Source organism: Pleurodeles waltl, chromosome 5, assembly GCF_031143425.1.
Source record: "Pleurodeles waltl isolate 20211129_DDA chromosome 5, aPleWal1.hap1.20221129, whole genome shotgun sequence".
Classification (NCBI taxonomy): Eukaryota; Metazoa; Chordata; class Amphibia; order Caudata; family Salamandridae; genus Pleurodeles; species Pleurodeles waltl.
Genome location: NC_090444.1, coordinates 1,610,758,975 through 1,610,783,694, shown reverse-complemented (window position 1 = coordinate 1,610,783,694; position 24,720 = coordinate 1,610,758,975). Strand labels below are relative to the sequence as shown.

At 47.4% G+C, this 24,720-nt stretch overlaps 1 protein-coding gene across 4 annotated transcripts in view; it reads right to left on the bottom strand.

Annotated features, from left to right (window-relative positions):
- GREB1 (growth regulating estrogen receptor binding 1) overlaps positions 1 to 24,720 on the bottom strand; it is a 932,876-nt gene that overhangs the window by 613,813 nt on the left and 294,343 nt on the right. For all 4 annotated transcript variants that reach the window (XM_069235945.1, XM_069235948.1, XM_069235946.1 and 1 more), the window contains exon 10: positions 15,182 to 15,367. In XM_069235945.1, the coding sequence (XP_069092046.1) occupies positions 15,182 to 15,367 (186 nt within the window). The remainder of the gene's footprint in view (positions 1 to 15,181; positions 15,368 to 24,720) is intronic.

The following is a 24,720-nucleotide window of genomic DNA, read 5'->3' as shown; positions in this document are numbered from 1 at the left end:
ACTGTTGGAGTTGGTTGTAGGAATAATCTTCCCTCTGGAAAGTGAATTCGGTTTCACCATGTCATTTCCTCCTGTATCTTCTGAGTTACAACCACTAGATCTTCTCAACTTCCTTTTGTTTGTGACCATTGTGACTGGAGCTATTCCTGGATTGGTCTCATATGTAGTCTCGCATTTGGTATTAAAGGTATGCAAGATGCCATCTTTCCTAGTATTTTCCCCACTGTCCTTACTGTCAGAGACTGACCCTTATGGTAGAATGGATTCTCTTCTCTTTTCGCTGGGGTAAGCTCTTCCCTCTATTGTGTTGATTCTTGCTCCTCCTCTCGTTCTGGTTTTGTAATTTTTCTACATTTATTGAAAACCCTGGACTGTATAGAGTTGATACCGCTTTTAGGATATCTTATTTGGATTTGTTGTAACAATTTGCTCTTAAAAGTCAGTCGTCTAAGTAGGGAATACATGTATGCCCTGTCTTTTCATATATGCTGCCACTGCATGATGATGACTGTTTGTGGAGTGGTTTGAAATCCTTGATGGGAGGTAGCAGAAATAAATCTTCCTCTTCCTGAAGGTCTTCTCATGACAGGATTTCCTCTGCTTATATTGCCTCTAAATTGTCATTCTTCCATTGATTTTTGCTGTAATGTCATCTTTCTCAATTTGTTGAAGTGTGTCATCTACTGAACTACAAAATAGTTGTTCTGCATTAAATGGTGAATTTATTATGTTTGCTTGCACCTCTAGCTTGAAGCCTGAAATTCTTAGCCATGCTTGGTGTCTTGGAGTAGTTTCAGCTATCATCAGTCTACTTGCTGTGTCAGCTGCATTTAGTGCTGATTTAAGCATGTATTGGTGATATTTGCCCCCTTCTCTATAATTGTTGCAGCTCTTTTTCTAAATTGCTCTGGAAGATGCTTCATTAATTCCACAATTTCTTCCCACTGCTGATAGGCATATCTGTTAAGGAGGGCATTTGAATTAGCTATCCTCCACTGATTAGCTGCACCGCTTTTGAATATTCTCCCGACCAAGTCCATCTTTCTTTGTCAGGGGGTGGCCCTGAAGTTGCCGGGATGTTGGGTCTTTTTCTTGCAGTTGTTGTTAAAATTGAGCCAGCAGGCACTGTGCCCTTAATATAAACTGGGTCTTTGGTAGAATGTTTATATTTTTTCTCGGCTTGTTGTGTTATGGCCCTGCATGTTGCAGGCTTCTTAAAGGCTTCTCTGCCTTTTATCTAAAATGCTTGGGAGCATGGACAAAAATTGGTTCTTTGTTTGTGATGGTAGAAGAGTTTGTAATAGAAAATATGATTGTTTTTTTTCTTCTTCCGGTTTTATACCATATTTGTCGGCTCCTCTCTGTGTTATCTGCCTATACATGGTGATGTCATCAGGTGGGTATAGTCTTAATGGGTAACTGTCAATACCCTCTTCAGAAGAGTCTGTCTATAAATCCTACCACTTAATTTCTGTCAACTGTGAGCCCTCCTCATCCCAGATGACTTTGACACTCTGACCTCCCTCTTCTTCCTCGGTGAATCGGTTGGTTTTCTTCCAAAAACGTTTGATTTTTCAACAAAACTTTCAAAGTTCATCCACTGCTTCCAGACCCAACGACGGGAAAAAGAGTCTGATTATGACGATTAGACACAGGAACATCGGGCGCAGTCTGACATCACAGAAGGGATTGACTTACCACTAAATTGTTGTCACAGACAAAAAAAAAGAAGAAAAAAATGACAATTCTGGACCCAACCACTAGATGGAAGAATAATGCACAGCATGTGAATCCAAAAAAAGGATTCATGCTGCAAAACTACCAACACATGACTAATGTTGTTGTAGAACATGTTAACTCTTCACAAATGCTATACTGGTAAGCACAGTGCTGCTCTGCCCCAAATAAATGTTGTTTGCTGGGCAAATTCAGTGCAGAATTGTGAACAGAGGTTTGCACACAGAACGACCAAACTATTGAAAATAGTGAATCATAGCATGGATGCAACAATACAGTGAACAAAGCAAACATTCTGATCTCAGTTCCAATTTTTCACCATGCATATGATAGTTATACTGCAATTGTTGTATTTAACAGCAAGCGTTACACTAAATTTCACCAGCCACAGATACTATTCTTTTCTAAAATATGTACAATGTATAGAAACATATAGTTTCATATCTGTAGGTATAGTTTTGCAGCTTAAATTTTTTCTGAATTCATATGCTGCACATTATTCCCCCATCTAGTGGTTGGTTCAGGAATTCGCCCAATTTTTGTAGTCCTTCTTCTATTTTTGGTGGGCATCGGAGGACCCCCATTTTATGTCCCTTTGTTTCGTCGTAATGCTATCTCTGGAAGCTCCCACCTTTGGTCGGCATCTTCAGATGTTTTTTTTTTCTTTTTGTATCTTGTTCCTTCCTTCCATCTTCTCGGTGGAGGTGGTGGATGGGTTGCTTGTGAACCTAGAAAGCTCTCCGAACTGCAAAACTACACCTACAGGCAAGAAACTATAAATCTTGCAGCATGAATCTTTTCTAGATTCACATGCTGTGCATAGATTTTGTAGTGCTTTGTTAACTTTGTGGTGGTTGGGTTGAAGATAAGCACTGATCGGTAAACAGATGGTGTAAGACTTTTTGTACCAAGTGGGCTTCCTTGTTAATTAGAATGTTTATACAGTAGTGTTTTACGAACATGTGTACAGATGACCATGTTGCTGCCATGCAAATGTCTCGTAAGGGTGTATTCACTAAAACGTCAATGGTTGCTCCAGTCTTCCTTGAGGAATGTTCTCTAGGTTTTGCACATAGTTTTTATCCTGTGGTTGAGTGTCTTTGCGGATGAGACGAATAGTTGCTTTGTCTTTCTGTTTAGTTTTGTCTTTTCTATATAATACTTTATGGCAAGCCTAGCGTCCAATGTGTGTAATATTGTTTCTGCGTGTGAATAAACTTTGTATTTGTATAGTTTGATTCATGTGAAATTGCACTATTACCTTTGGCCAGAACTGTGGGTCTGTCCTCAACAGAATCTTGTTCTTGTGAACCTGAAAGTATGGGTCTTGAAGTGCAAGTGCCTGCAATTCACTCACCCTGCGCAGGGATGTAATTGCCATCAAAAATGCTGTTTTTTTATAGTATGCATTTCTAGCGATGCCTTGTGGATAGGTTTGAAGGGCGTCGTCATCAACTGCAGGAGTACCTCTTTTAGAGGCTGTAGGAAGTTGGCTCTGGATGTGCTATTTCAAAGTAAGGAATAGCATGCACAGAGTCCAAGGGTTCCCCTTAGAGGTAAGATAGTGGCAAAAAGAGATAATACTAATGCTCTATTTTGTGGTAGTGTGGTCGAGCAGTAGGCTTATCAAAGGAGTAGTGTTAAGCATTTGTTGTACATACACACAGGCAATAAATGAGGCACACACACTCAGAGACAAATCCAGCCAATAGGTTTTGTTATAGAAAAATATCTTTTCTTAGTTTATTTTAAGAACCACAGGTTCAAATTCTACATGTAATATCTCATTTGAAAGGTATTGCAGGTAAGTACTTTAGCAACTTTGAATCATTACATTAGCATGTGTACTTTTTACATAAAACACAAATATCTGTTTTAAAAGTGGACATTGCAATTTTCACAGTTCCTGGGGGAGGTAAAGTATTGCTAGTTTTAACAGGTAAGTAAGTCACTTACAGGTTTCAGTTTTGGGTCCAAGGTAGCCCACCGTTGGGGGTTCAGAGCAACCCCAAAGTTATCACACCAGCAGCTCAGGGACGGTCAGGTGCAAAGGTCAAAGAGGTGCCCAAAACACATAGGCTTCAATGGAGAGAAGGGGGTGCCCCGGTTCCAGTCTGCCAGCAGGAAAGTACCCGCGTCTTCGGAGGGCAGACCAGGGGGGTTTTGTAGGGCACCGGGGGGGGGACACAAGTCAGCACAGAAAGTACACCCTCAGCAGCGCGGGGGCGGCCGGGTGCAGTGTGCAAACACGCGTCGGGTTTCCAATAGTTTCCTATGGGAGACCAAGGGGTCTCTTCAGCGATGCAGGCAGGCAAGGGGGGGGGCTCCTCGGGTAGCCACCACCTGGGCAAGGGAGAGGGCCTACTGGGGGTCACTCCTGCACTGGAGTTCGGATCCCTCAGGTCCTGGGGGCTGCGTGTGCAGAGTCTTTACAGACCCTGGCATCCAGATAAGTCCCTTGTAACTGGTACCCCTGGTACCAAGGGCCCTGATGCCAGGGAAGGTCTCTAAGGGCTGCAGCATGTCTTATGCCACCCTAGAGACCCCTCACTCAGCACAGACACACTGCTTACCAGCTTGATTGTGCTAGTGAGAACAAAATGAGTAAGTCGACATGGCACTCCCCTCAGGGTGCCATGCCAGCCTCTCACTGCCTATGCAGTATAGGTAAGACACCCCTCTAGCAGGCCTTACAGCCCTAAGGCAGGGTGCACTATACCATAGGTGAGGGTACCAGTGCATGAGCATGGTACCCCTACAGTGCCTAAACAAAACCTTAGACATTGTAAGTGCAGGGTAGCCATAAGAGTATATGGTCTGGGAGTTTGTCAAACACGAACTCCACAGCACCATAATGGCTACACTGAAAACTGGGAAGTTTGGTATCAAACTTCTCAGCACAATAAATGCACACTGATGCCAGTGTACATTTTATTGTCAAATACACCCCAGAGGGCACCTTAGAGGTGCCCCCTGAAACTTAACCGACTATCTGTGTAGGCTGACTAGTTTTAGCAGCCTGCCACAAACCGAGACATGTTGCTGGCCCCATGGGGAGAGTGCCTTTGTCACTCTGAGGCCAGTAACAAAGCCTGCACTGGGTGGAGATGCTAACACCTCCCCCAGGCAGGAATTGTCACACCTGGCGGTGAGCCTCAAAGGCTCACCTCCTTTGTGCCAACCCAGCAGGACACTCCAGCTAGTGGAGTTGCCCGCCCCCTCCGGCCAGGCCCCACTTTTGGCGGCAAGGCCGCAGAAAATAATGAGAAAAACAAGGAGGAGTCACTGGCCAGTCAGGACAGCCCCTAAGGTGTCCTGAGCTGAAGTGACTCTAACTTTTAGAAATCCTCCATCTTGCAGATGGAGGATTCCCCCAATAGGGTTAGGATCGTGACCCCCTCCCCTTGGGAGGAGGCACAAAGAGGGTGTACCCACCCTCAGGGCTAGTAGCCATTGGCTACTAACCCCCCAGACCTAAACACGCCCTTAAATTTAGTATTTAAGGGCTACCCTGAACCCTAGAAAATTAGATTCCTGCAACTACAAGAAGAAGGACTGCCCAGCTGAAAACCCCTGCAGCGGAAGACCAGAAGACGACAACTGCCTTGGCTCCAGAAACTCACCGGCCTGTCTCCTGCCTTCCAAAGATCCTGCTCCAGCGACGCCTTCCAAAGGGACCAGCGACCTCGACATCCTCTGAGGACGGCCCCTGCTTCGAAAAGACAAGAAACTCCCGAGGACAGCGGACCTGCTCCAAGAAAGGCTGCGACTCTGTTTCCAGCAGCTTTAAAGAACCCTGCAAGCTCCCCGCAAGAAGCGTGAGACTTGCAACACTGCACCCGGCGACCCCGACTCGGCTGGTGGAGATCCGACACCTCAGGCGGGACCCCAGGACTACTCTGATACTGTGAGTACCAAAACCTGTCCCCCCTGAGCCCCCACAGCGCCGCCTGCAGAGGGAATCCCGAGACTTCCCCTGACCGCGACTCTTTGAACCTAAAGTCCCGACGCCTGGGAGAGACCCTGCACCCGCAGCCCCCAGGACCTGAAGGACCGGACTTTCACTGGAGAAGTGACCCCCAGGAGTCCCTCTCCCTTGTCCAAGTGGAGGTTTCCCCGAGGAATCCCCCCCTTGCCTGCCTGCAGCGCTGAAGAGATCCCGAGATCTCTCATAGACTAACATTGCGAACCCGACGCTTGTTTCTACACTGCACCCGGCCGCCCCCGCGCCGCTGAGGGTGAAAGTTCTGTGTGGACCTGTGTCCCCCCCGGTGCCCTACAAAACCCCCCTGGTCTGCCCTCCGAAGACGCGGGTACTTACCTGCAAGCAGACCGGAACCGGGGCACCCCCTTCTCTCCATTCTAGCCTATGTGTTTTGGGCACCACTTTGAACTCTGCACCTGACCGGCCCTGAGCTGCTGGTGTGGTGACTTTGGGGTTGCTCTGAACCCCCAACGGTGGGCTACCTTGGACCAAGAACTAAGCCCTGTAAGTGTCTTACTTACCTGGTTAACCTAACAAATACTTACCTCCCCCAGGAACTGTGAAAATTGCACTAAGTGTCCACTTTTAAAACAGCTATTTGTGAATAACTTGAAAAGTATACATGCAATTTTGATGATTTGAAGTTCCTAAAGTACTTACCTGCAATACCTTTCGAATGAGATATTACATGTAGAATTTGAACCTGTGGTTCTTAAAATAAACTAAGAAAAGATATTTTTCTATATAAAAACCTATTGGCTGGATTTGTCTCTGAGTGTGTGTACCTCATTTATTGTCTATGTGTATGTACAACAAATGCTTAACACTACTCCTTGGATAAGCCTACTGCTCGACCACACTACCACAAAATAGAGCATTAGTATTATCTCTTTTTGCCACTATCTTACCTCTAAGGGGAACCCTTGGACTCTGTGCATGCTATTCCTTACTTTGAAATAGCACATACAGAGCCAACTTCCTACATTGGTGGATCAGCGGTGGGGTACAAGACTTTGCATTTGCTGGACTACTCAGCCAATACCTGATCACACGACAAATTCCAAAATTGTCATTAGAAATTCATTTTTTGCAATTTGAAATTTTTCTAAATTCTTAAAAGTCCTGCTAGGGCCTTGTGTGTTAAGTCCCTGTTTAGCATTGTCTTTTAGAGTTAAAAGTTTGTTAAAAGTTTGAAATTAGATTCTAGAAACAGTTTTAGATTCTTTAAAAAGTATTCCAACTCTTAGCAGAATAATGTCTGATACAGAGATGCAGGTGGTGGAACTCGACACCACACCTTACCTCCATCTTAAGATGAGGGAGCTAAGGTCTCTCTGTAATATAAAGAAAATAACCATTGGCTCCAGACCTACCAAAATTCAGCTCCAGGAGCTGTTGGCAGAGTTTGAAAAAGCCAACCCCTCTGATGATGACATCACAGAGGAAGAAATTAGTGACTTGGAGGCCAATGTCCCTCCTCCAGTCCTAAATAGGGAGAACAGGACCCCTCAAGTCCTGTCTCCAACTGTGTTAGTCAGAAATAGTGAGTCCCTCACAGGAGGGTCCCACATTTCTGAAATCACTGAGGATGCTCTCAGTGAAGATGACCTCCTGTTAGCCAGGATGGCCAAAAGATTGGCTTTAGAGAGACAGCTCCTAGCCATAGAAAGGGAAAGACAAGAGATGGGCCTAGGACCCATCAATGGTGGCAGCAATATAAATAGGGTCAGAGATTCTCCTGACATGTTAAAAATCCCCAAAGGGATTGTGACAAAATATGAAGATGGTGATGACATCACCAAGTGGTTCACAGCTTTTGAGAGGGCTTGTGTAACCAGAAAAGTGAACAGATCTCACTGGGGTGCTCTCCTTTGGGAAATGTTCACTGGAAAGTGTAGGGATAGACTCCTCACACTCTCTGGGAAAGATGCAGAATCTTATGACCTCATGAAGGGTACCCTGATTGAGGGCTTTGGATTCTCCACTGAGGAGTACAGGATTAGGTTCAGGGGGGCTCAAAAATCCTCGAGCCAGACCTGGGTTGACTTTGTTGACTACTCAGTGAAAACACTAGATGGTTGGATTCAAGGCAGTGGTGTAAGTAATTATGATGGGCTGTACAATTTATTTGTGAAAGAACACCTATTGAGTAATTGTTTCAATGATAAACTGCATCAGCATCTGGTAGACCTAGGACCAATTTCTCCCCAAGAATTGGGAAAGAAGGCGGACCATTGGGTCAAGACAAGGGTGTCCAAGACTTCAACAGGGGGTGACCAAAAGAAAGGGGTCACAAAGACTCCCCAGGGGAAGGGTGATGAGACAACCAAAACTAAAAATAGTAAAGAGTCTTCTACAGGCCCCCAAAAACCTGCACAGGAGGGTGGGCCCAGAACCTCTTCACAAAACAATGGGTACAAGGGTAAAAACTTTGATCCCAAAAAGGCCTGGTGTCATAGCTGTAAACAGCATGGACACCAAACTGGAGACAAGGCCTGTCCCAAGAAAGGTTCCACTCCAAACTCCCATCCAGGTAACACTGGTATGGCTAGTCTCCAAGTGGGATCAACAGTGTGCCCAGAGCAAATCAGGGTCCACACTGAAGCTACTCTAGTTTCTGAGGGTGGGGTGGATTTAGCCACACTAGCTGTCTGGCCGCCTAACATGCAAAAATACAGACAGCAACTCTTAATTAATGGGACTAGAATAGAGGGCCTGAGGGATACAGGTGCCAGTGTCACCATGGTGACAGAGAAACTGGTTTCCCCTGGCCAATACCTGACTGGAAAAACTTACACAGTCACCAACGCTGACAATCAGAGAAAAGTACATCCCATGGCAATGGTTACTTTAGAATGGGGAGGGGTCAATGGCCTGAAACAGGTGGTGGTCTCCTCAAATATCCCAGTGGACTGTCTGCTTGGAAATGACCTGGAGTCCTCAGCATGGGCTGAGGTAGAGCTAAAAACCCATGCAGCAATGCTGGGTATCCCTGAACTGGTGTGAGTGAAAACAAGAGCACAATGCAAGGCACAGGGTGAACAAGTAGAGCTGGAGTCTGGAAGAATGGCCCAGCCTACCAAGAGAACAGGAAAGTCAGTTGGGAAACCAACTACAACACAGCAAAAGAAAGGGAACCTCTCTTCTCAGGAAGAAGTTCTGCCCTCTGAGGGAACTGAGCCTTTGGAGCTTGAACCATATCAGGTTGAGCTCTTAGGCCCAGGGGGACCCTCAAGGGAGGAGCTGTGTAAGGGACAAGAAACCTGTCCCTCTCTTGAAGGCCTTAGGCAGCAAGCTGCTGAAGAGTCCAAAGGCAAGAAAAATGGAACGCATAGGGTCTATTGGGAGATGGACTCCTGTACACTGAGGCCAGAGACCCCAAACCTGGTGCCACTAGGAGAGTGGTAGTGCCTCAGCTGTTCAGGAAGTTCATCCTAACATTGGCCCATGACATTCCCCTTGCTGGACATTTGGGACAAACCAAGACGTGGGAGAGGTTAGTCAACCACTTCTACTGGCCCAATATGTCCAACATGGTTAAGGAGTTTTGCCTCTCCTGCCCCACCTGTCAAGCCAGTGGTAAGACAGGTGGGCATCCAAAGGCCCCCCTCATTCCACTTCCAGTGGTGGGGGTTCCCTTGAAAGAGTGGGTGTGGACATAGTTGGTCCACTAGAACCTCCCACAGCCTCAGGAAATATGTATATCCTGGTAGTAGTGGATCATGCTACCAGGTATCCTGAAGCTATTCCCCTTAGGTCGACTACTGCCCCTGCAGTAGCCAAGGCCCTCATTGGTATCTTTACCAGAGTGGGTTTCCCTAAGGAGGTGGTGTCTGACAGAGGTACCAACTTCATGTCAGCATACCTAAAGCACATGTGGAATGAGTGTGGAGTGACTTATAAATTCACTACACCATACCATCCCCAAACTAATGGCTTGGTTGAGAGATTCAACAAGACATTAAAAGGCATGATCATGGGGCTCCCAGAAAAACTCAAAAGGAGATGGGATGTCCTCTTGCCATGTCTGCTTTTCGCTTACAGAGAGGTGCCACAGAAGGGAGTAGGATTCTCACCCTTTGAACTTCTGTTTGGTCATCCTGTAAGGGGACCACTTGCCCTTGTTAAAGAAGGCTGGGAGAGACCTCTCCATGAGCCTAAACAGGACATAGTGGACTATGTACTTGGCCTTCGCTCTAGAATGGCAGAGTACATGGAAAAGGCAACCAAAAACCTTGAGGCCAGCCAACAGCTCCAGAAGTTTTGGTATGACCAAAAGGCTGCACTGGTTGAGTTCCAACCAGGGCAGAAAGTCTGGGTTCTGGAGCCTGTGGCTCCCAGGGCACTCCAGGACAAATGGAGTGGCCCTTACCCAGTACTAGAAAGGAAGAGTCAGGTCACCTACCTGGTGGACCTGGGCACAAGCAGGAGCCCCAAGAGGGTGATCCATGTGAACCGCCTTAAGCTCTTCCATGACAGGGCTGATGTGAATCTGTTGATGGTAACAGATGAGGATCAGGAGGCAGAGAGTGAACCTCTCCCTGATCTTCTGTCATCAGACCCAAAAGATGGCACAGTAGATGGAGTGATCTACTCAGACACCCTCTCTGGCCAACAGCAAGCTGATTGTAGGAGAGTCCTACAACAGTTTCCTGAACTCTTCTCCTTAACCCCTGGTCAGACACACCTGTGTACCCATGATGTGGACACAGGAGACAGCATGCCTGTCAAGAACAAAATCTTTAGACAATCTGACCATGTTAAGGAAAGCATCAAGGTGAAGTCCACAAGATGCTGGAATTGGGAGTGATTGAGCGCTCTGACAGCCCCTGGGCTAGCCCAGTGGTCTTAGTCCCCAAACCTCACACCAAAGATGGAAAGAAAGAGATGAGGTTTTGTGTGGACTACAGAGGGCTCAATTCTGTCACCAAGACAGATGCGCATCCAATTCCAAGAGCTGATGAGCTCATAGACAAATTAGGTGCTGCCAAATTCCAAAGTACCTTTGACTTGACAGCAGGGTACTGGCAAATAAAAATGGCACCTGGAGCAAAAGAGAAAACAGCATTCTCCACACCTGATGGGCATTATCAGTTTACTGTTATGCCCTTTGGTTTAAAGAATGCCCCTGCCACCTTCCAAAGGTTGGTGAATCAAGTCCTTGCTGGCTTGGAGTCCTTTAGCACAGCTTATCTTGATGATATTGCTGTCTTTAGCTCCACCTGGCAGGATCACCTGGTCCACCTGAAGAAGGTTTTGAAGGCTCTGCAATCTGCAGGCCTCTCTATCAAGGCATCCAAATGCCAGATAGGGCAGGGAACTGTGGTTTACTTGGGCCACCTTGTAGGTGGAGGCCAAGTTCAGCCACTCCAACCCAAGATCCAGACTATTCTGGACTGGGTAGCTCCAAAAACCCAGACTCAAGTCAGGGCATTCCTTGGCTTGACTGGGTATTACAGGAGGTTTGTGAAGGGATATGGATCCATTGTGACAGCCCTCACTGAACTCACCTCCAAGAAAATGCCCAAGAAAGTGAACTGGACTGTGGAATGCCAACAGGCCTTTGACACCCTGAAACAAGCAATGTGCTCAGCACCAGTTCTCAAAGCTCCAGATTATTCTAAGCAGTTCATTGTGCAGACTGATGCCTCTGAACATGGGATAGGGGCAGTTTTGTCCCAAACAAATGATGATGGCCTTGACCAGCCTGTTGCTTTCATTAGCAGGAGGTTACTCCCCAGGGAGCAGCGTTGGAGTGCCATTGAGAGGGAGGCCTTTGCTGTGGTTTGGTCCCTGAAGAAGCTGAGACCATACCTCTTTGGGACTCACTTCCTAGTTCAAACTGACCACAGACCTCTCAAATGGCTGATGCAAATGAAAGGTGAAAATCCTAAACTGTTGAGGTGGTCCATCTCCCTACAGGGAATGGACTTTATAGTGGAACACAGACCTGGGACTGCCCATGCCAATGCAGATGGCCTTTCCAGGTTCTTCCACTTAGAAAATGAAGACTCTCTTGGGAAAGGTTAGTCTCATCCTCTTTCGTTTGGGGGGGGGGTTGTGTAAGGAAATGCCTCCTTGGCATGGTTGCCCCCTGACTTTTTGCCTTTGCTGATGCTATGTTTACAATTGAAAGTGTGCTGAGGCCTGCTAACCAGGCCCCAGCACCAGTGTTCTTTCCCTAACCTGTACTTTTGTATCCACAATTGGCAGACCCTGGCATCCAGATAAGTCCCTTGTAACTGGTACTTCTAGTACCAAGGGCCCTGATGCCAAGGAAGGTCTCTAAGGGCTGCAGCATGTCTTATGCCACCCTGGAGACCTCTCACTCAGCACAGACACACTGCTTACCAGCTTGTGTGTGCTAGTGAGGACAAAACGAGTAAGTCGACATGGCACTCCCCTCAGGGTGCCATGCCAGCCTCTCACTGCCTATGCAGTATAGGTAAGACACCCCTCTAGCAGGCCTTACAGCCCTAAGGCAGGGTGCACTATACCATAGGTGAGGGTACCAGTGCATGAGCATGGTACCCCTACAGTGTCTAAACAAAACCTTAGACATTGTAAGTGCAGGGTAGCCATAAGAGTATATGGTCTGGGAGTCTGTCAAACACGAACTCCACAGCACCATAATGGCTACACTGAAAACTGGGAAGTTTGGTATCAAACTTCTCAGCACAATAAATGCACACTGATGCCAGTGTACATTTTATTGTAAAATACACCACAGAGGGCACCTTAGAGGTGCCCCCTGAAACTTAACCGACTATCTGTGTAGGCTGACTAGTTTTAGCAGCCTGCCACAAACCGAGACATGTTGCTGGCCCCATGGGGAGAGTGCCTTTGTCACTCTGAGGCCAGTAACAAAGCCTGCACTGGGTGGAGATGCTAACACCTCCCCCAGGCAGGAATTGTCACACCTGGCGGTGAGCCTCAAAGGCTCACCTCCTTTGTGCCAACCCAGCAGGACACTCCAGCTAGTGGAGTTGCCCGCCCCCTCCGGCCAGGCCCCACTTTTGGCGGCAAGGCCGGAGAAAATAATGATAAAAACAAGGAGGAGTCACTGGCCAGTCAGGACAGCCCCTAAGGTGTCCTGAGCTGAGGTGACTCTAACTTTTAGAAATCCTCCATCTTGCAGATGGAGGATTCCCCCAATAGGGTTAGGATTGTGACCCCCTCCCCTTGGGAGGAGGCACAAAGAGGGTGTCCCCACCCTCAGGGCTAGTAGCCATTGGCTACTAGCCCCCCAGACCTAAACACGCCCTTAAATTTAGTATTTAAGGGCTACCCTGAACCCTAGAAAATTAGATTCCTGCAACTACAAGAAGAAGGACTGCCCAGCTGAAAACCCCTGCAGCGGAAGACCAGAAGACGACAACTGCCTTGGCTCCAGAAACTCACCGGCCTGTCTCCTGCCTTCCAAAGATCCTGCTCCAGCGACGCCTTCCAAAGGGACCAGCGACCTCGACATCCTCTGAGGACTGCCCCTGCTTCGAAAAGACAAGAAACTCCCGAGGACAGCGGACCTGCTCCAAGAAAAGCTGCAACTTTGTTTCCAGCAGCTTTAAAGAACCCTGCAAGCTCCCCGCAAGAAGCGTGAGACTTGCAACACTGCACCCGGCGACCCTGACTCGGCTGGTGGAGATCCGACACCTCAGGCGGGACCCCAGGACTACTCTGATACTGTGAGTACCAAAACCTGTCCCCCCTGAGCCCCCACAGCGCCGCCTGCAGAGGGAATCCCGAGGCTTCCCCTGACCGCAACTCTTTGAACCTAAAGTCCCGACGCCTGGGAGAGACCCTGCACCCGCAGCCCCCAGGACCTGAAGGACCGGACTTTCACTGGAGAAGTGACCCCCAGGAGTCCCTCTCCCTTGCCCAAGTGGAGGTTTCCCCGAGGAATCCCCCCCTTGCCTGCCTGCAGCGCTGAAGAGATCCCGAGATCTCTCATAGACTAACATTGCGAACCCGACGCTTGTTTCTACACTGCACCCGGCCGCCCCCGCGCCGCTGAGGGTGAAAGTTCTGTGTGGACCTGTGTCCCCCCCGGTGCCCTACAAAACCCCCCTGGTCTGCCCTCCGAAGACGCGGGTACTTACCTGCAAGCAGACCGGAACCGGGGCACCCCCTTCTCTCCATTCTAGCCTATGTGTTTTGGGCACCACTTTGAACTCTGCACCTGACCGGCCCTGAGCTGCTGGTGTGGTGACTTTGGGGTTGCTCTGAACCCCCAACGGTGGGCTACCTTGGACCAAGAACTAAGCCCTGTAAGTGTCTTACTTACCTGGTTAACCTAACAAATACTTACCTCCCCCAGGAACTGTGAAAATTGCACTAAGTGTCCACTTTTAAAACAGCTATTTGTGAATAACTTGAAAAGTATACATGCAATTTTGATGATTTGAAGTTCCTAAAGTACTTACCTGCAATACCTTTCGAATGAGATATTACATGTAGAATTTGAACCTGTGGTTCTTAAAATAAACTAAGAAAAGATATTTTTCTATATAAAAACCTATTGGCTGGATTTGTCTCTGAGTGTGTGTACCTCATTTATTGTCTATGTGTATGTACAACAAATGCTTAACACTACTCCTTGGATAAGCCTACTGCTCGACCACACTACCACAAAATAGAGCATTAGTATTATCTCTTTTTGCCACTATCTTACCTCTAAGGGGAACCCTTGGACTCTGTGCATGCTATTCCTTACTTTGAAATAGCACATACAGAGCCAACTTCCTACACTTCTCAATTCAATTTAGTGAACTTTTGGCGAACTTCCCCTAAACTTCTCTCAAATCTTCCTTGTGTTGGAGGGCCCTCAATTAAACATCCAGACCCAACTGCACAAAAAAATAGAATCTGAAGATGGTGACCAAAGGTGGGAGCTTCCGGAGGAAGTAGTACGATGTCACAAAGGGCACCAAATGGGGGTTCATCAACACCCACCACCAACAACAAAACAGAAGGACTACAAAAATTGGGAGAATTCCGGACCTAACCACTAGATGATGGAATAATTCACAGCATGTCAATCCAGAAAAGATTCACACTGCAAAAATGTTCTTACCTTCAGGATAAATGCTGATATCCACTACCTTTAACTTCACTCCAGAAACTGACAAGCGTGCCAGCCAATACTAGTATGAACAAGGGAGTAACATGTTTTTCCAGTAATGCCAGATTTGAAGGCTCAGACAAATCTTAAGTCACCTGATCATAAACAGCACAGCTTTATCAGTTTTAGGACATCTGATAAAGTATAAAAACTAGTTTTGCATAGTTTACATGGATTTGTAACAGAAAGTCAAGATTAAGAACTAGGCAAAAAAAAAGTTTTTTCCATTTTCACCTAACATATTTCGAGGATAGATCATATCTGTACATATTTGGTGCAGGAAGAACAAGAACAAATATTTGTATTATAATTATTTGGATTATAATTTCAACTCTCACCAAGTTGTACCAGGTAATAGACCGTGAGCAAGAGCTGCATTTCCTCCGATATTGGCAGAATGGCTGAGCCACCGTATTGTTCGTAAGCTTTAGGAATGCATTGTGAGTTTTGGTAGCAAGTACTTAAAAGTGGGCTCACTATAATGTCACTTAGGTTCCCACAAAGATAAGGAAAGTTTCCGTGTCCTGCAATAGATACAAAAAATATTTGATATTATAACAAAAACAACACGTTCATCTTCACAATTAACTGCATGCAGATATTTATACATTTTATATAATATTTTCGTTTTATTGGCTGGCTGACAACATAAATCACACATTTGTACTGAGATCCATTTTTAGGGTCGAGCTTGCGAGAGCATATATTAGCACATGCATCTCGCTACTGAGACTCTGTTGTTATCTCAAAAGGGCTTGGAGCCTGCCCATTCTTTACCATTTGTTGGCTTGCATTTCAATTTTCTGTAAAGCCTCGCAATTTGTTACTGTATGCCAAGCATCAATTCTGTTCCTGTCTGTGGAGTAGAGATCAAGCACTGATTGATTCAACTTAATCAGTGCCCATCTGCTGCTCCCGACGTGATTAAGGTACTTCTTTTTAACTCCTAGGGCCCTGAAAACAGAAGGTGTGTGGCTGGCAAAAACATTCCCAGCAGGACAAACAAAATTGGAAAGTTTTATTTTGTATACTAAACTCTTTTCTTTTGCCACATCTTCTTTTCTCACTTTGCACTCATGTTTTGTTTCTTATTGCTTGTGGGTGCTGTTCTCAAAAGATGACGATTATCTTGTTCTAAATATTGCAAAACAACATTATTTCTTTCTTATGTGTAATTTCTGAAATTATGCTTTAACACATAATCGTGCAGTACACCTCAATCTATTCCAATCCAATCCACCCCACTTCAATCCAAACTAATCCACCCTACCTCACTTCACAACAATCCATCCCACTCAATCCAATTGACCCCAAACCAGTGCAATCAACCCCACTCTAACCCACCTCACTCCAACCCAAACCACTTACCCAAATCCACCACTCTTCAATCCTCCCAACCGAGACCACACCAATCTGCAACATCTGCCCCACTTCAATTTGCCCCTCTCCATTCAAAAACAATCTGCACCATTCCAATCTAAAATCATCAGCCACATTTAAATCTGCCCCACTCCAATCCAAAACAATCTGCCTCACTTCAATCCAAAACAATCTAACCACCTCCAATCTGCCCCAGTACAATCCAAAACAATCTGCCCCACTCCAATCCAAAATAATCTGCCCCACTCCAGTCTAGCCCGCTCTAGTATGTCTCACTCCAGTCCAAAACAATCTGCCCCACTCCAATCTACATCAATCTGCCCCATTCCAATTTAAATGAATCTACCCCACTCCAATCTAAAACAATCTGACCCACACCAATGCAAAACAATCTGACCCACTTCAGTCTTCCCCAGTCCAATCCAAAACAATCTGCGCCACTCCAATCCAAAACAGTTTGCCCCACTCCAATCCAAAACAATCTGCCCCACTCAATCCAAAACAAATTGCCCCATTCCAATCTGTTCCAATCCAATAAGCACCACCCCAATACAAACACATCTGCCCTATTCTAATCTGCCCCACGCCACTCCCAATAAATCTGTCCGCTCAAGTCTGCTCCATTCCAACCTGCTCCAGTCCAGAACAATGTGCCCCACTCCAATCTACCCGACTCCTATCCCAAACAATCTATCCCACTCCAATCTGCCCATGCCATCCCAAAACAATCTGCCCGCTCCAATCTAAAAAAGACTGCCTAACTTCCAACAAAAAATAATTTGGCCTACTCAAATCTGCCCCACTCCAACCCCCAAAAACTCTGCCTCACTGTAAGGAAATGCCTCCTTGGCATGGTTACTGTAGGAAGTTGGCTCTGTATGTGCTACTTCAAAGTAAGGAATAGCATGCACAGAGTCCAAGGGTTCCCCTTAGAGGTAAAATAGTGGTAAAAATAGATAATACTAATGCTCTATTTTGTGGTAGTGTGGTCGAGCAGTAGGCTTATCCAAGGAGTAGTGTTAAGCATTTGTTGTACATACACATAGACAATAAATGAGGTACACACACTCAGAGACAAATCCAGCCAATAGGTTTTTATATAGAAAAATATCTTTTCTTAGTTTATTTTAAGAACCACAGGTTCAAATTCTACATGTAATATCTCATTCGAAAGGTATTGCAGGTAAGTACTTTAGGAACTTCAAATCATCAAAATTGCATGTATACTTTTCAAGTTATTCACAAATAGCTGTTTTAAAAGTGGACACAGTGCAATTTTCACAGTTCCTAGGGGAGGTAAGTATTTGTTAGGTTAACCAGGTAAGTAAGACACTTACAGGGCTTAGTTCTTGGTCCAAGGTAGCCCACCGTTGGGGGTTCAGAGCAACCCCAAAGTCACCACACCAGCAGCTCAGGGCCGGTCAGGTGCAGAGTTCAAAGTGGTGCCCAAAACACATAGGCTAGAATGGAGAGAAGGGGGTGCCCCGGTTCCGGTCTGCTTGCAGGTAAGTACCCGCGTCTTCGGAGGGCAGACCAGGGGGGTTTTGTAGGGCACCGGGGGGGACACAAGCCCACACAGAAATTTCACCCTCAGCAGCGCGGGGGCGGCCGGGTGCAGTGTAGAAACAAGCGTCGGGTTTGTAATGGAAGTCAAGGGGAGATCTAGGGATCTCTTCAGCGCTGCAGGCAGGCAAGGGGGGGGGTTCCTCGGGGAAACCTCCACTTGATCAAGGGAGAGGGACTCCTGGGGGTCACTCCTCCAGTGAAAGTCCGGTCCTTCAGGTCCTGGGGGCTGCGGGTGCAGGGTCTCTCCCAGGTGTCGGGACTTAGGATTCAAAGAGTCGCGGTCAGGGGAAGCCTCGGGATTCCCTCTGCAGGCGGCGCTGTGGGGGGCTCAGGGGGGACAGGTTTTTGTACTCACAGTCTTAGAGTAGTCCTGGGGTCCCTCCTGAGGTGTTGGATCGCCACCAGCCGAGTCGGGGTCGCCGGGTGCAGTGTTGCAAGTCTCACGCTTCTTGCGGGGAGCTTGCAGGGTTCTTTAAAGCTGCTGGAAACAAAGTTGCAGCTTTTCTTGGAGCAGGTCCGCTGTCCTCGGGAGTTTCTTGTCTTTTCGAAGCAGGGGCAGTCCTCAGAGGATGTCGAGGTCGCTGGTCCCTTTGGAAGGCGTCGCTGGAGCAGGATCTTTGGAAGGCAGGAGACAGGCCGGTGAGTTTCTGGAGCCAAGGCAGTTGTCGTCTTCTGGTCTTCCTCTGCAGGGGTTTTCAGCTAGGCAGTCCTTCTTCTTGTAGTTGCAGGAATCTCATTTTCTAGGGTTCAGGGCAGCCCTTAAATACTAAATTTAAGGGCGTGTTTAGGTCTGGGGGGTTAGTAGCCAATGGCTACTAGCCCTGAGGGTGGGTACACCCTCTTTGTGCCTCCTCCCAAGGGGAGGGGGTCACAATCCTAACCCTATTGGGGGGATCCTCCATCTGCAAGATGGAGGATTTCTAAAAGTTAGAGTCACTTCAGCTCAGGACACCTTAGGGGCTGTCCTGACTGGCCAGTGACTCCTCCTTGTTGCTTTCTTTGTTCCCTCCAGCCTTGCCGCCAAAAGTGGGGGCCGTGGCCGGAGGGGGCGGGCAACTCCACTAAGCTGGAGTGCCCTGCTGGGCTGTGACAAAGGGGTGAGCCTTTGAGGCTCACCGCCAGGTGTCACAGCTCCTGCCTGGGGGAGGTGTTAGCATCTCCACCCAGTGCAGGCTTTGTTACTGGCCTCAGAGTGACAAAGGCACTCTCCCCATGGGGCCAGCAACATGTCTCTGGTGTGGCAGGCTGCTGGAACTAGTCAGCCTACACAGACAGTCGGTTAAGTTTCAGGGGGCACCTCTAAGGTGCCCTCTGTGGTGTATTTTACAATAAAATGTACACTGGCATCAGTGTGCATTTATTGTGCTGAGAAGTTTGATACCAAACTTCCCAGTTTTCAGTGTAGCCATTATGGTGCTGTGGAGTTCGTGTTTGACAGACTCCCAGACCATATACTCTTATGGCTACCCTGCACTTACAATGTCTAAGGTTTTGTTTAGACACTGTAGGGGTACCATGCTCATGCACTGGTACCCTCACCTATGGTATAGTGCACCCTGCCTTAGGGCTGTAAGGCCTGCTAGAGGGGTGTCTTACCTATACTGCATAGGCAGTGAGAGGCTGGCATGGCACCCTGAGGGGAGTGCCATGTCGACTTACTCGTTTTGTACTCACTAGCACACACAAGCTGGCAAGCAGTGTGTCTGTGCTGAGTGAGAGGTCTCCAGGGTGGCATAAGACATGCTGCAGCCCTTAGAGACCTTCCTTGGCATCAGGGCCCTTGGTACTAGAAGTACCAGTTACAAGGGACTTGTCTGGATGCCAGGGTCTGCCAATTGTGGATACAAAAGTACAGGTTAGGGAAAGAACACTGGTGCTGGGGCCTGGTTAGCAGGCCTCAGCACACTTTCAATTGTAAACATAGCATCAGCAAAGGCAAAAAGTCAGGGGGCAACCATGCCAAGGAGGCATTTCCTTACACAACCCCCCCCCAAACGAAAGAGGATGAGACTAACCTTTCCCAAGAGAGTCTTCATTTTCTAAGTGGAAGAACCTGGAAAGGCCATCTGCATTGGCATGGGCAGTCCCAGGTCTGTGTTCCACTATAAAGTCCATTCCCTGTAGGGAGATGGACCACCTCAACAGTTTAGGATTTTCACCTTTCATTTGCATCAGCCATTTGAGAGGTCTGTGGTCAGTTTGAACTAGGAAGTGAGTCCCAAAGAGGTATGGTCTCAGCTTCTTCAGGGACCAAACCACAGCAAAGGCCTCCCTCTCAATGGCACTCCAACGCTGCTCCCTGGGGAGTAACCTCCTGCTAATGAAAGCAACAGGCTAGTCAAGGCCATCATCATTTGTTTGGGACAAAACTGCCCCTATCCCATGTTCAGAGGCATCAGTCTGCACAATGAACTGCTTAGAATAATCTGGAGCTTTTAGAACTGGTGCTGAGCACATTGCCTGTTTCAGGGTGTCAAAGGCCTGTTGGCATTCCACAGTCCAGTTCACTTTCTTGGGCATTTTCTTGGAGGTGAGTTCAGTGAGGGCTGTCACAATGGATCCATATCCCTTCACAAACCTCCTGTAATACCCAGTCAAGCCAAGGAATGCCCTGACTTGAGTCTGGGTTTTTGGAGCTACCCAGTCCAGAATAGTCTGGATCTTGGGTTGGAGTGGCTGAACTTGGCCTCCACCTACAAGGTGGCCCAAGTAAACCACAGTTCCCTGCCCTATCTGGCATTTGGATGCCTTGATAGAGAGGCCTGCAGATTGCAGAGCCTTCAAAACCTTCTTCAGGTGGACCAGGTGATCCTGCCAGGTGGAGCTAAAGACAGCAATATCATCAAGATAAGCTGTGCTAAAGGACTCCAAGCCAGCAAGGACTTGATTCACCAACCTTTGGAAGGTGGCAGGGGCATTCTTTAAACCAAAGGGCATAACAGTAAACTGATAATGCCCATCAGGTGTGGAGAATGCTGTTTTCTCTTTTGCTCCAGGTGCCATTTTTATTTGCCAGTACCCTGCTGTCAAGTCAAAGGTACTTAAGAATTTGGCAGCACCTAATTTATCTATGAGCTCATCAGCTCTTGGAATTGGATGAGCATCTGTCTTGGTGACAGAATTGAGCCCTCTGTAGTCCACACAAAACCTCATCTCTTTCTTTCCATCTTTGGTGTGAGGTTTGGGGACTAAGACCACTGGGCTAGCCCAGGGGCTGTCAGAGCGCTCAATTACTCCCAATTCCAGCATCTTGTGGACTTCCACCTTGATGCTTTCCTTAACATGGTCAGATTGTCTAAAGATTTTGTTTTTGACAGGCATGCTGTCTCCTGTGTCCACATCATGGGTACACAGGTGTGTCTGACCAGGGGTTAAGGAGAAGAGTTCAGGAAACTGTTGTAGGACTCTCCTACAATCAGCTTGCTGTTGGCCAGAGAGGGTGTCTGAGTAGATCACTCCATCTACTGTGCCATCTTTTGGGTCTGATGACAGAAGATCAGGGAGAGGTTCACTCTCTGCCTCCTGATCCTCATCTGTTACCATCAACAGATTCACATCAGCCCTGTCATGGAAGAGCTTAAGGCGGTTCACATGGATCACCCTCTTGGGGCTCCTGCTTGTGCCCAGGTCCACCAAGTAGGTGACCTGACTCTTCCTTTCTAGTACTGGGTAAGGGCCACTCCATTTGTCCTGGAGTGCCCTGGGAGCCACAGGTTCCAGAACCCAGACTTTCTGCCCTGGTTGGAACTCAACCAGTGCAGCCTTTTGGTCATACCAAAACTTCTGGAGCTGTTGGCTGGCCTCAAGGTTTTTGGTTGCCTTTTCCATGTACTCTGCCATTCTAGAGCGAAGGCCAAGTACATAGTCCACTATGTCCTGTTTAGGCTCATGGAGAGGTCTCTCCCAGCCTTCTTTAACAAGGGCAAGTGGTCCCCTTACAGGATGACCAAACAGAAGTTCAAAGGGTGAGAATCCTACTCCCTTCTGTGGCACCTCTCTGTAAGCGAAAAGCAGACATGGTAAGAGGACATCCCATCTCCTTTTGAGTTTTTCTGGGAGCCCCATGATCATGCCTTTTAATGTCTTGTTGAATCTCTCAACTAAGCCATTAGTTTGTGGATGGTATGGTGTAGTGAATTTGTAAGTCACTCCACACTCATTCCACATGTGTTTTAGGTATGCTGACATGAAGTTGGTACCTCTGTCAGACACCACCTCCTTAGGGAAACCCACTCTGGTAAAGATACCAATGAGGGCCTTGGCTACTGCAGGGGCAGTAGTCGACCTAAGGGGAATAGCTTCAGGATACCTGGTAGCATGATCCACTACTACCAGGATATACATATTTCCTGAGGCTGTGGGAGGTTCTAGTGGACCAACTATGTCCACACCCACTCTTTCAAAGGGAACCCCCACCACTGGAAGTGGAATGAGGGGGGCCTTTGGATGCCCACCTGTCTTACCACTGGCTTGACAGGTGGGGCAGGAGAGGCAAAACTCCTTAACCATGTTGGACATATTGGGCCAGTAGAAGTGGTTGACTAACCTCTCCCACGTCTTGGTTTGTCCCAAATGTCCAGCAAGGGGAATGTCATGGGCCAATGTTAGGATGAACTTCCTGAACAGCTGAGGCACTACCACTCTCCTAGTGGCACCAGGTTTGGGGTCTCTGGCCTCAGTGTACAGGAGTCCATCTTCCCAATAGACCCTATGTGTTCCATTTTTCTTGCCTTTGGACTCTTCAGCAGCTTGCTGCCTAAGGCCTTCAAGAGAGGGACAGGTTTCTTGTCCCTTACACAGCTCCTCCCTTGAGGGTCCCCCTGGGCCTAAGAGCTCAACCTGATAAGGTTCAAGCTCCAAAGGCTCAGTTCCCTCAGAGGGCAGAACTTCTTCCTGAGAAGAGAGGTTCCCTTTCTTTTGCTGTGTTGCAGTTGGTTTCCCAACTGACTTTCCTGTTCTCTTGGTAGGCTGGGCCATTTTTCCAGACTCCAGCTCTACTTTTTCACCCTGTGCCTTGCATTGTGCTCTTGTTTTCACACACACCAGTTCAGGGATACCCAGCATTGCTGCATGGGTTTTTAGTTCTACCTCAGCCCATGCTGAGGACTCCAGGTCATTTCCAAGCAGACAGTCCACTGGGATATTTGAGGAGACCACCACCTGTTTCAGGCCATTGACCCCTCCCCATTCTAAAGTAACCATTGCCATGGGATGTACTTTTCTCTGATTGTCAGCGTTGGTGACTGTGTAAGTTTTTCCAGTCAGGTATTGGCCAGGGGAAACCAGTTTCTCTGTCACCATGGTGACACTGGCACCTGTATCCCTCAGGCCCTCTATTCTAGTCCCATTAATTAAGAGTTGCTGTCTGTATTTTTGCATGTTAGGCGGCCAGACAGCTAGTGTGGCTAAATCCACCCCACCCTCAGAAACTAGAGTAGCTTCAGTGTGGACCCTGATTTGCTCTGGGCACACTGTTGATCCCACTTGGAGACTAGCCATACCAGTGTACCTGGATGGGAGTTTGGAGTGGAACCTTTCTTGGGACAGGCCTTGTCTCCAGTTTGGTGTCCATGCTGTTTACAGCTATGACACCAGGCCTTTTTGGGATCAAAGTTTTTACCCTTGTACCCATTGTTTTGTGAAGAGGCTCTGGGCCCACCCTCCTGTGCAGGTTTTTGGGGGCCTGTAGAAGACTCTTTACTATTTTTAGTTTTGGTTGTCTCATCACCCTTCCCCTGGGGAGTCTTTGTGACCCCTTTCTTTTGGTCACCCCCTGTTGAAGTCTTGGACACCCTTGTCTTGACCCAATGGTCCGCCTTCTTTCCCAATTCTTGGGGAGAAATTGGTCCTAGGTCTACCAGATGCTGATGCAGTTTATCATTGAAACAATTACTTAACAGGTGTTCTTTCACAAATAAATTGTACAGCCCATCATAATTACTTACACCACTGCCTTGAATCCAACCATCTAGTGTTTTCACTGAGTAGTCAACAAAGTCAACCCAGGTCTGGCTCGAGGATTTTTGAGCCCCCCTGAACCTAATCCTGTACTCCTCAGTGGAGAATCCAAAGCCCTCAATCAGGGTACCCTTCATGAGGTCATAAGATTCTGCATCTTTTCCAGAGAGTGTGAGGAGTCTATCCCTACACTTTCCAGTGAACATTTCCCAAAGGAGAGCACCCCAGTGAGATCTGTTCACTTTTCTGGTTACACAAGCCCTCTCAAAAGCTGTGAACCACTTGGTGATGTCATCACCATCTTCAAATTTTGTCACAATCCCTTTGGGGATTTTTAACATGTCAGGAGAATCTCTGACCCTATTTATATTGCTGCCACCATTGATGGGTCCTAGGCCCATCTCTTGTCTTTCCCTTTCTATGGCTAGGAGCTGTCTCTCTAAAGCCAATCTTTTGGCCATCCTGGCTAACAGGAGGTCATCTTCACTGAGAGCATCCTCAGTGATTTCAGAAATGTGGGACCCTCCTGTGAGGGACTCACTATTTCTGACTAACACAGTTGGAGACAGGACTTGAGGGGTCCTGTTCTCCCTATTTAGGACTGGAGGAGGGACATTGGCCTCCAAGTCACTAATTTCTTCCTCTGTGAGGTCATCATCAGAGGGGTTGGCTTTTTCAAACTCTGCCAACAGCTCCTGGAGCTGAATTTTGGTAGGTCTGGAGCCAATGGTTATTTTTTTGTATTACAGAGAGACCTTAGCTCCCTCATCTTAAGATGGAGGTAAGGTGTGGTGTCGAGTTCCACCACATTCATCTCTGTATCAGACATTATTTTGCTAAGAGTTGGAAGTCTTTTTAAAGAATCTAAAACTGTTTCTAGAATCTAATTTCAAACTTTTAACAAACTTTTAAACTCTAAAAGACAATGCTCAACAGGGACTTAACACACAAGGCCCTAGCAGGACTTTTAAGA